The sequence below is a fragment of the Saccopteryx bilineata genome, chromosome 6 (assembly GCF_036850765.1).
Source record: "Saccopteryx bilineata isolate mSacBil1 chromosome 6, mSacBil1_pri_phased_curated, whole genome shotgun sequence".
Taxonomy (NCBI): Eukaryota; Metazoa; Chordata; class Mammalia; order Chiroptera; family Emballonuridae; genus Saccopteryx; species Saccopteryx bilineata.
This window is the reverse complement of record NC_089495.1, coordinates 21,458,898-21,470,675: the sequence shown is the minus strand read 5'-3', so window position 1 is coordinate 21,470,675 and position 11,778 is coordinate 21,458,898. Positions and strand designations below refer to the sequence as shown.

Genomic DNA, 11,778 nt, shown 5'->3' with positions numbered 1-11,778 from the left:
CCCCAAGTGATATGCCTGCACTCTAAAGTTTGGTCGTGAAAAGATAAAAACAGGTAATTCCAGTACAAAATGGCAAAGGAAGTGAATCTGTAGTATCCGTTCCACTGCCCCGGAGCGGCCTGTGCTGTTCAGTTCGTTCTATAGCTCTTTGTTATCCATGCTCGCTGAACTGATCGTTCCTACCTCTGACTTGGCTACCAAAGGCAGGTTTTAAAGATGAGATCTGAATTCAGTTAAAGGCACCTTGAAATCAATCATTTGGAATTAGAGCTAGTCCTAACTGGAAATTTAGTCCTGCTCATGGACACAGCAGCACTGCCTAGCTGTGACTTTAGGCATCACTGTTACAAGCGGAAAAGATTTCTAGTCTCACCTCATGTGGAAACTGGTGATTTTAGTTTTTTTAACAATAGACTTGGCTTTGCACAGAAAACAATACAAACCTAAAAATAAAGCGGTCAGGAATTTAAGTGGGGCCCGCTGGCATCTTTTAGTAATCTTAAGCTAAGAGGTGCTAAGATCTGAGCACTAGATTTCAGGAACAGTCAGTCCCTAGGCAGCCAGGAAATTGTTAGTGAGGCTTTTAAACTCCTGAAGGTTGTACCAGAGACAAAAAGCTTTTGTGGGTATACCAAAAGTCTTAGTTTCAAATTTTATTAGTAAATGAAAGGTATACAAACACATGCACTTTAACCTAATGTGATCAGTAAGTTCCATTTTGCACCAAATATCTAACCTATGGTTTTCTATATCTGAGTTGAGGTAGCCAAGGGATAAAACAGTATAGCATTAGTTTTTTCCTTCTTCCCTGGCTTCTAGAAGGGAAACTCTGTTGTGACCTCAACTTTCACACCACAGTAAGTAGTAAAAATAAATAAATCCTATTTATACATGAAGAACTGCAAATATGAGTTAATCAGGTTATTTTATTCCATAAAAGGCACTAAAGCTGCTGGAATTTGTATGGCTCTACATTTAATTTTGAGAGCCTCACTCAAACATAGCAAGAAATATGTTGATCTTTTGAGAGTTTGCATGAAAATGAATTATAAAGCAGAAAGAAGTTAATAACATTTAATACGTTGATGCAAAGTTCATCGGCATTTCAGAACATTGTTTCAAGATGTTAAATTGTTTTTGAGGCTTTATTTGCCGAGTTTTACTTCTTATTGTTATTGTCCCTGGTCAAAATGATGCAGTCAGTATATCTCCTTCAGCTAAAAGTAGGAAAAGCCTGTGTCACTCTATAAGAGAGCCCTTATCCCTCTGGAGGGAAAAACGAAACTCTAAAAATAGAAAACCAAACCGAAACTGAACTAATCGTCCAAGGAGTCTAGTTTGGCCATAGGAAAGGAAGTTCGGCCTTTAAACCAGTTTCCAGAAAAATGAACAGTGGCCGGGATTCTGGGTCAGAGCAAGGGGTTTCCAGGACCAAGTAACAGACAAGTTCAAAGCCGGCCGGTGGCGGGGCGAGTGGTCCGTCCAGACAGCGCAGGCTGGGGGGGCGCCGTCTATAGGTCGGAGTCGCAGGGCAGGGAGCTCTGGCAGGGCCTGGTGCTGCGCGAGGAGGCGCTCTGCGAGGTGGCCTCCGTCTCCCCGTCGAGCACGTCCTGGGGGTTGGTGTAGGTCTTGGCCCGCGGCCGCGGCATGGGGAAGCCCACCTTGGGCTTGTCGGCGGGGCCGAGCTCGGCGGGCCGCGGCCGGTGCTGGCCGTCGCTATAGTACTTGATGGCGGGCGTGAGCGCGGGCTCGGGCCACTCGACGTACACGGTGCTGATGCTGGGCCGGCGCGGGCCGCCGGGGGGCGCCTTGCGGCGGCGGCGGCGGCACTCGGCGCACCAGGGCGCGAAGCTGAGCGCCAGCGAGAAGCCGCCCAGCAGCAGCAGGCAGCTGCCCAGGTAGCCCAGCACCAGGCTGTAGCTGACCTCCGCCGTGACGGGCCTCTCCGGGAAGGGCAGGACGGCGCGGTCGGCCAGGAAGTGGGTGTACCAGGAGACCGGGATGAGGCTGAAGAGGCCCGCCGCGAAGAGCACCAAGCCCGAGGCTCCGGCCAGCACGACGTGCGGCTCGTCCTCCCAGCAGCGCACGCCGAGCGACGCCAGCAGCAGCCCCAGGGCGGTGACGGCCAGCGACGTGACCATGAGACCCCGCGCCACGAGCACCGGCTCGGCCGCGAAGTAGCCCAGCTTGTCCGGCTGGCCGCACTCGCGCTCCTGGCTGCTCTGCTCGCGGCACATGTCCCACAGGCCCTGGTACAGGACCACGTCCACCGGCTGGTCAAGGTAGCCCTTCACCAGCCTCCAGCCGGGCGCCAGCGTGGCCGTCAGGTTGAGCAGCAGCCCGCAGGGCGCGAGCACCATGCCCAGCGTCATCGCCACCGGCGTCCGCATCCCCAGGCGCCGCGCTCGCGCTGGACGGCGCACCTGCTGCCTTCCCCGCCGCCGCCTTCTCGGCCGAAGCGGCCCCGCGATCCCAGGCCCGGACGCGCCCGCGGAGCGCCGGGCTCCGGGCCCCGAAGTCAGCTCGGGCGCCGCCGCGGGCCGGGGGCCTGCGCCCCGCTCTCTCCCGGCTGCTCGCTGTCTGCGACGCGGGACCGTCCCGACTCCCGCGCGTCCCTAGCGCCCTCCTCGCGTCCTGGCCGCCCCGCCCTCCCGCCCGGCAGCGGCAGCGGCAGCTGTCCCCAATCGAAACCACCCGCGGGCGGGTCTGACCGAAACCGCGGTCCGAGGTGCGGACGTCCAGAAACGAGCCGTCCGGTGGGAGGGGCAAGCAGGAAGCGCGCGGCCCCAGGCCGGCCGGGCCTCCGGGAGCGCCAACGCCGGCTCCGCAGCCTGGCTGCCCCGGGACCGAGCAAAGGTCGCCCCGCCCCTGGCTCCTCCGGATGCTCCGGGGGCCGTGGGCGGGGAAGGAAAGAGGCGGCACCGCCGGGACAGCCGCGTGCGGCTCCGTTGCTGCGCAGCTCCCCTGCTTCTCATCTCATCTCGGTTGGCACAGGTTTTCTCCCCTCCCCGCGTGGGCCCTAAGGTGTTCTCTCTTCTCCTCCCACTCCCAGCGCGCACCCGGTGGTTCCACGAAGTTTTACTCGTTTGACATGCGGCCGAGTGAGCGTGGGCGGCGCCTCCTTTCCCGGAGCTGCCTGGATGCGCTGGGCAGTTGTGTACCAGGGCCCTGCAGCGTGTCCCAGAATTGCACTGGATCATTTGTTTAATAAACCTTGCTCTGGTCGGTTGGCCGCAGTGGCAGAATGTCCACGGGCCTGTGGATGTCCCGGTTTGATTCTGGTCAGGGCACACAGGGGAGGTGACCCTCTGCTTCTCCCTTCTTTCTCTCCCCCCCTTCTCCCGCAACCATAGCTCAATTGGTTACAGTGGGCTGAGGATGACTCCCTGGAGCCTCAGCCTCAGGCACTAAAAATAGCTGGATTGCCAGCATGGCCCTAGATGGTTGCCACATGTGGGAGTCTATCTCCCCTACTCTCACTTGGAAATATATTTATAAACAAACAAACAAACAAACCTATTTAATGCACTTAAGAAAAGCTGGATTCATGGTCTGGATTCAGTTTGACTCAAAAGTATCAAAGTGAATGTATTTCTAGGATGTGGAGTTGTTTTATTTTTCAACCTTGTGAAATATTTTGAAGCATGCACACACAAAAAGATAATAAAAATAAAAAATTGGTGCTACTGGGTGTCCTGTCCAGCACACTATTCAGATTTTTCTGACTATATAGGGTCCTGTGGCCTTCCACTGTTTTTGAGCCATTTTACAACACCGTAAATTGTAGAAAAGCTGTAGTCGTGCAACTAATGTTTTAAATTTTTATTTATTAATTTGAGAGCAAGAGAGAGAGGAGAGACAGAGAGACATCTGTTTGTTGTTCCACTTATTTACTCATTCATTGGTTGATTCTTGCGTGTGCCCTGACCTGGGATGAACCAACAAGCTTGGTGAAGGAGGACAGCACTCTAACCAGCTGAGCCACCAGGGCTGCAGCTACGTTTTGTCCATAGAAATGCAAATACAGCGTTATAGAGAGCAGGAAGGCCAATCCTGGAGATAAGGGGGGAGGGCGTTGGGGGGAGGGGGCGAGGGGGATGTTGAGGGGAACACGGGGGTGGGGGATGCATTGGGGGGGACACTAGAATAAATTAAAATAAAATAAAAAAAATTCAATTTTTTAAGAAAATGCAAATGAGTTTGTCAGTAGAATGTTATAGATTATTACTTGGTGACTGACCATTTTGACATTGATTTCTAAATTTATTTTAACACTCCTGTTTGCCTATATATATGTGTGTGTTTTTGCATTCTTCTTTGACCTGGCTGTAACATCATACTGGTTCCATTATTAACATTGAGTGGAATATAATTTTTGACATGTGTTCATTTTATAATGTGAGTCATGATTTTACATTTTTCTAAAAATTATCCTTTAACAATGTTTTCCTCATAGTCCATAGTTCTTAAAAGTATATTATGTTTATAATTAGTTAAAATTAAAAGTTTCTAGAAATCTAAGTTAATTAAGTATTGGTCTGAAATAATTTTGGATATTTTACTTTTAATCTTATTTTTTAATATCAGTTTACATTCTATATTATTTTGTATTAGTTTCAGGTGTACAGCTAATTTTGAACATTATAAGGTAGACAGTAAGAGTTGCTATCTTTCTTTTAAGAAAATGTTTTAATTAAAAAATGTGGGCCTGACTGGTGGTGACGCAGTGGATAGAACATTGACCTGGAATGCTGAGTCCCAGGTTAGAAGCCCCGAGGTCGCTGGCTTCTGCATGGGCTCATCTGGCTTTAACACAGACTCTCCAGCTTGAGCGTGGGATCATAGACATGACCCCATGGTCATTGGCTTGAGCCCAAAGGTCGCTGGCTTGAAGCCCAAAGTCATTGGCTTGAGCCTAAGGTTGCTGGTTTGAGCAAGGAGTCATTGGCTTGACTGGACCCCTAGTCCAAGGCATTTATGAGAAGCAATCAATGACCAACTAAAGTGATGCAACTACAAGTTGGTATTTTTCATCTTTCTCCCTTGCAGTCTCTCGCTCTCAGAAAAAAATTTTTTTTGGTAAAATAAGCATAACATAGAATTTACCACTTTTAAATGTACAGCTCATTGGAATTAAGTATATTCATATTGTTGCGCTACCATCACCACCATCCATCTCAAAAATGTTTTTATCTTTCCAAAGTGAAACTCAACCCATTTATCAATAATGTCCCGTTTCCATCACCACCCCTCTTATCCCCAAAGCCCTTGACAATTAGCATTTTGCTTTCTATCTCTGTGAATTTGAGTATTCTAGATACTCCATGTAAGTGCAATCAGACAATGTTTATGACTGACTTATTTCAGTTAGCATAACATCTTCAAGGTTCATCCATGTTGTAGCATGTGTCAGAATTTCCTTCCTTTTTAAAGCTGAATAATATTCCAGTGTAGGCTTTGTTTATCCAGTCATCCTTTGAAGCATACTTTGTTTGCTTCCCCCTTTGACTACTGCAGACGGTCCTGCTGTGAACTCAGGTGGACTAGCATCTCCTGGAACCCCGGCTTTCGGTTCTCTAGAAGTGGAATCGCTGGATTGTATGGTATTCTATTTTTAGTTTTTTGAAGAAACAGCTTACTGTTTTCCATTGTAGTTGCATGGGCGCTATGCTATAAAGGAGTGTGTTGGTTTTCATCTGTACTCTTGCTAAGGAACAAAATTCAACCATGTAAATTTGAAGATCTAATTGGCTTTATTAAGTGATCTATTAAGTAGACAGCACCCTATTTAGCAATTAGAAGGGGTCTCTAAGAGGTTGTACAAAATGGAAGGTTTTTATAGGCAGAATAGAGTGGGACTTAGATGTTAAAAGAGTGGGTTAGTTCAGACAAAGTCATCTTTCTTTAAGGAAAGTCAGGAGTTTTGTGTGTGTGTGGGGGGGAGGGTCCACGTGACAGATTACCTTACTGGTGCTTGACCAAAAAATTCCGTACTGCTTGATTAAGGTTATGTTTCTGGAGAGATTGAAATTGCTGTTAGATCAGGTATTGAATCTAGGTTTGGTGTCATGGGCTTTGTAGCACAAGTGACACTATTTTGGGCCTGTGGTTATTTTCTTTAAAGCAATATGTTGCACACAGATGAGGTACAATTGGCATACAATACACTGCACATATTAAATTTTGTGTTTTGACATATCCATACACCTGTGGAACCATCACCCTAATCAAAATAATGAACATACTCATTCTCCACAAAAGTTTCTTTCTGCCCTTAGTAATCTCTTGTCTCATCTCTCCCTGCCTAGGCAACTACTGGTTGCTTTCTGTCACTGTAGATTAGTTTGTACTTTCCAGAATTTTATATAAATGGAGTCATACAATGTAGATAGCATGTCTCTGAAGACTTATCAACTTCCTAATTTGTCTAAACACAGGGGCAGATTAAGGTCAATTGAGGCCCCAGGCACAGAAGAAAATATTGGACCTCTTAAAAAAAAAGAGGGAGGCAGAAAATAAAAATACATGTTAACCATATTTTTAAATAAATAAAAAATATTATGTACTATTAATGTTAAAATTGCGTGTATGAAACCAAACTTGGTGTCCTTAGAAAAACGTGTCAAGTTGGGGTTTTGTGGGGCCCTTCAGCAGTCAGGGTGCGCTCCCAGTGCGCCTGCTGTTAAATCCGCTTCTGTCTAAACGTAAGGACCTCCTGGTGGGGTCATTTGGGAAAAGACAGGTTTCCACTGACTGGGATGCATGGGGCACTAAGTCAGTGTGGCCAAAAAAAAATTGAAACCCCTATCAGCTCTGAGAAAACATTTCTGCATTGAATGTACTTTAGAGTTTGTCTCTACTTTAGAGCCTAAATGATTGTTGTTTAGAATAGCAGAGAGACTTGGTAAAGACATTACGGGCTCTGAATCCTCTCCCAAAACTGTTTCCTTCTCACTTGGATTCCTCTGGAGTGAATGAAGCCCCGGGATTATTCACCTGTGAAGAGGAAGACACTCTGTATGTTCCACCTCCTACATACGTCTCTCCAGTCGTCCACTTCTCTTTCTCTGCCCTTGCCGACCTAAGCCCAAACCATCCTCTCATCTTTCTCTTTAATCTGAATCCTAGCTGGTTTCCAACACCCAGGCTTTCTCTCTCCTTTCCTATGACCCACGTGGGTCCTCAGAGCTGACGCCGTCAAATTTAAATAAAACCTTGCACCTGCTCTGACCCTTTATGAGACCTTCCACAGTTCAGCCCATCACACATGCCCGCCCATCACCCCACCCCCTTCCTGATAACATCCTCTCATCCCATAACCCAGGAAACCCAGATTTGTGTCTCATTTTTTTCAAAGTATTGTGCTCTCTTTCTCCTCTAGACCCTTGCACGTGCTGTTCTCTTTTCCTAGAGTCCTGCCCGCCACTTCCCAACCCCGATGTCTCCTGGGCTCTTCTCTTTTCCCGCTGTGTACTCCCATAACTCCCTCGTCCATCACAACACTTGCCGCTATCCCTTACCGCTCGACCCATCCAGCTTCGCAGTTAGTCTGCACATCCTCTGCAGCAGGCATCAGATTTGTCTTGTTCTGTTTTGCCCTGAGATCCCTCTTCACGCCTGGCCCACAGCAGCCACTCAACAAATCAATTTTATCTCTGTCTGCCCTGTATTCGTTCACATACTGTCCACGGAATTCTCTTACAGGTAACTGCCTGGCCAGAATAGATTGTGACATGCATCTCGGTCAACAGGTTTGTCTGAATGTTTGTTTCTCCTCAGCCTAAAAAAATAATGAGATAATAGTTAGCTCCAGATATTTACGACAAAATGTAAGCCAGTGAAGGTAACTCTCTATGGCAATAAAAGGACACGGTTGAGCTAAGTATAGCTTCTGGTTATGGACCTGGGCTTTTGTTCCATGGAATTCCAAGCTCATCGCAAGGCTGAGTGAGAGACAGAGCGTGAATCATAGTGTGGCAGGAATGAATTATTGCTGAGATTAGTACCTGTCTCTGTAAGCTGATCCCAGGGCTCTATAATAGCTTTCTTTTCTGAAGGGGCCCCAGGGTAAGACAAGAATCTGTTTATTGTGTTCCAGGTTTCCTGATGAATAGTGGGTCCCCAGTGGCTAATTCTAAAGGGACTAAGGCTGAGTCTCAGATACTGCCCCGTACAGCATCCCAACCATCTGCAGTGACTATCTTGGAAGTTGTGTTACAAACTTGGGCGGACAAAGAGGGGCCCACCAGGTCAGTGTGCTGTTACGAGCAGTCCTCAGAGTCCTTATACCAGGTCTTTCTGTGGTTGATGTAAGAAGTGTCCAAACCTGTGGAGAATTTTTATGTTTATTTTGAGCCAAACTGATCACATATGCCAGGGAGCAAACTCTCCAATGCCCTAGAGAATGACTGTTTCATAGCTTCTTTTATGCATTTGAGAAGGGAGGGAATGTAAGGAAGGCTACTGGAAGTGCGGGAAAGCCAGGTGGGGGCTGGATTACAGGGTGGTTAACAGGAACACGGCTGTGTGTTCTCTCGAGGGTGGGTACAGTTTATTTTAAAGGTGTGTTGACTTAGATGCACAGAAACAATGGGCAGGGCTTGCTTAAGGCAGATAAACTTTTTACTAAAAAGTTATATGCCTGAGGCATGACTATTCACCATGACCTGCCCAGTTAAGAATTTATGGTCAGATCACCCTGTGAGGTTACTCTCCATAGAATCCCTTTTATTGTCCAAAGAATAAAGCCCTAAATAAACACTGTTGTTAGTTTTCCAATGGCAATTCCAGTTCAGTAGATTATAGAATAAAAATTAAACTATGATTATTCTCTTTAAATGGCATGAAAACAGCCTGGATTGAACTAAGCCCCTTCAACATATCATTAACTTTCCTTATTGACATATTGCCTGAAAACTATTTTTCCAGCCTTGTGTGTCTAATACTGTAAAATAAATATAGAACTTTCAACATCCAATTTAAAGTAAACTGCCAGTTAGCTTAGTATCACATCACCCTAATTCATTTTCTTTATAGAACTTATCGCTACCAAACATTTCTTATTAGTTACATATTGATTCATCTGTAGTCTGTTTCTCCCACTGCATTGTGACCTCCAAATTCTAGGGACCTTCCTGGTCTTGTTTGTGGCTATATCTCAGCACCTGGAATAGTGTCTATATCATAGTAGGTACTCAACAAATATTTGTGAAATAAATGAAGTTTTGTAAAATTCTTTCACAGTACCACAAAAGGAAGATTATGCATCATTAAAAAAAATAGTAAAACATACAGAACATAGCATTTGCCATCTGAGCCATCTTGAAGTGTCTAGTTCAGTAGTGTTAGTACACTCACATTGTTGTGCAACCAGTCTCCACAACTCCTTTCTTCTTGCAAAACTGAAACTCTATACCCAATTAAACAACTCTCCAAACCCAGCCCCTGGTAACTACCAGTCTACTTTCTGCCTCTATAAATTTGCCTCCTCAATGAAACTTATATAAGTGGAGTTGTACAATAGTTGTCCTTTTGTGACTGACTTCTTGGTCTTAGCATAATGCCCTCAAGTTCCATCCATGTTCTAGCATGTGTCAGAATTTTCTTCTCTTTTAGGCTGAGTGATATTTCATTGGCTGTGCACACCACAACTCTGTTACTGTAGTCACCTGTCAGCGGATACTTGGGCTGTTTTCACTTTTGGCTGTAGTGAATAGGGCTGCTGTGATAGTCTGACATTATTTTTAATTTATTCTGTTTCATTTCTGTATTGTGATTGGCCATCTAAAGCAAGAATCTATTTGCCATCCTCATACAGATCAAAAGGTATCATGTGATATTATGCCACTTAAAAAAAAAGCTTGCTTAAATTTTATCTTCTAGAGGTTTCAAACTCTTCTTGGCTTAGCAACATGGCTGCCTTCTTTCCAAAGGTGGGAATGCGTGGGTGGGGGGCTGCTCTCAGGAGCCAGCTGTTGATGACATAGCTTGCTTCTCCACCCTTGTCTGTTCTTGTCTACTTCCGGGCAAAAATATTTACCATGCATGGGCTTAATTCATTAGGGTCTTTGAGATAGTTTTCAGTTTGACCATGGTAATTTTTTTTTTCATTTTCAAGCATTTTTGTCTGTTTTTTAGGGTTTTTTTGTTTTTTTTGTTTGTTTGTTGTTCTTTTTCCTTCAAAATTTATACTATGTTACTACCAGGGCAAATTTCTAAATGGAAAAACTAAGTATCATGATAATTGTAATTCTTTCCAAATTTATATAAAGATTCATTCCAACTCCAATAAAAAGTCATACTAGGGTTAAATAGATGTTTTCAAACTTCATCATGAAAAATAAATAAGGAAACACGTCAAGAAACTTTTGGAAAAAGCAGTGATGGAAGGGCATGCACACTTCTGCTGTTACACATAATGTAAAGCTGTAAGAATTTATCTTTCTTGTTTTTTTCTTTTTCTTTTTTAAAGCTGTAAGAATTTAAAGTGTGATATTAGTACTAGAATAAAATGGTGGATCCATAAAACACAGTCAAGTTTGTTGGGGAGGAAAAATAATTTTCTTTCTACCCTTCTAAGTTCTTCTGGCTGGTCTAATAATCAAATTGAGATGAGACAGACTAACAGAAGATTAGAAATAACCACATTCATCATGCATGCACATATGGGGGTTCCGTGAGAATATGGGACCGAGGACAAATGGGGCAGTTAGGGCTTATGTGCAGTTCTGGCCTAAGGCTAGGGAGTCAGGGGTGTGGGGCTTTAAAGGGGTAGTAGGCAGTCCACAGGTAAAGGAGAAGGAGCAACGTGTGGTAAACAAATTCTTTCTAGTCCCGGAAACGATGGGGCGCAGAGAGGAACTCATCAGACACACTCTGCAGGCTCCTCCCGCTGCCACACCTCGTTCATATCGTGATGTTAAGGCGAGAGCTCACTTTCGTTAAGCAGGTTTTTCTATCTGAATTCCTTTAGGCAGATAAGGGGAGGGCCAGAGTTTCTTTCTGAGTCTTTTGCTTCTTAGAACTCACCAGTTTAAAATAATATCCCAAAAGGCATATGTTGAGGTGGGAAACTCTGCTTTTCCTCAAGGCCAAAAGGTAGAGCCTAGTTATGTACAAAGGTACAATATGGTAACAGTGGGATTTCCGCTCCAGGAGAAAGGCCTGAAAATTCCATGGTGTGGTCATCGCTCTGCTTTGGGAGAAAAAAAAATGTAAGTAACTACATCAAAAAAATACGTAAAAAAAAAAAAAAAAGTCTAGGTGGATCACATAGTTACACATAAAAAGAAATCCTGTACATATAAGAAAGAAGTAGATGGGGAAGTGAATATATAAGATGTGGAGAGGTTTTCTAGGCAAAACATCAAAGATGGCAATTATAGAGAAAGAGTTTGATAGGCCTCACTGTATGGAAGCTTGACAGTTTTTATTTCACTGCCTTGCACAAAATTAGAACAAACTTTTAAAAAAGTTTCTGTGGCAAAAAATGAAGTTGATATTTTATATCTATCGAAACCCAATATGAAAAATGAGCAAAAAAATTCACAGTCAAAGAAGAAAATAAATATCTAGTAAACAAATTTAATAACAATTAAAAGAGCCTCTTATTCACATAAATGCAAAATAAAACATGGGAAATCCATTTTTTTTTCTGTTCGTAAATTAAAAAAATTAGAAGAGTAACATGCTACCCAATTTTTGCTAGAGTTGGGAAAAAGTCACTACTAGAGGTAGAGTAAATGATATATTTCAGAGGTACTATTATAATTTGTTTTT

General features: G+C 44.5%; 1 protein-coding gene across 1 annotated transcript; it reads right to left on the bottom strand.

Annotated features, from left to right (window-relative positions):
• Nucleotides 1-906: 906 nt before the first annotated feature.
• CLDN23 (claudin 23) lies at nt 907-2,522 on the bottom strand. Its single transcript, XM_066236819.1, has one exon. It carries the CDS (start codon nt 2,388-2,390, stop codon nt 1,512-1,514), a length of 879 nt encoding a protein of 292 aa, XP_066092916.1. The 5' UTR covers nt 2,391-2,522; the 3' UTR covers nt 907-1,511.
• Between the last annotated feature and the right edge of the window lie 9,256 nt (nt 2,523-11,778).

Coding starts and splice junctions, on each gene's coding strand:
- CLDN23 (XM_066236819.1), bottom strand. CDS start 2,390: ATGCGGACGCCGGTGGCGATGACGCTGGGCATGGTGCTCGCGCCCTGC.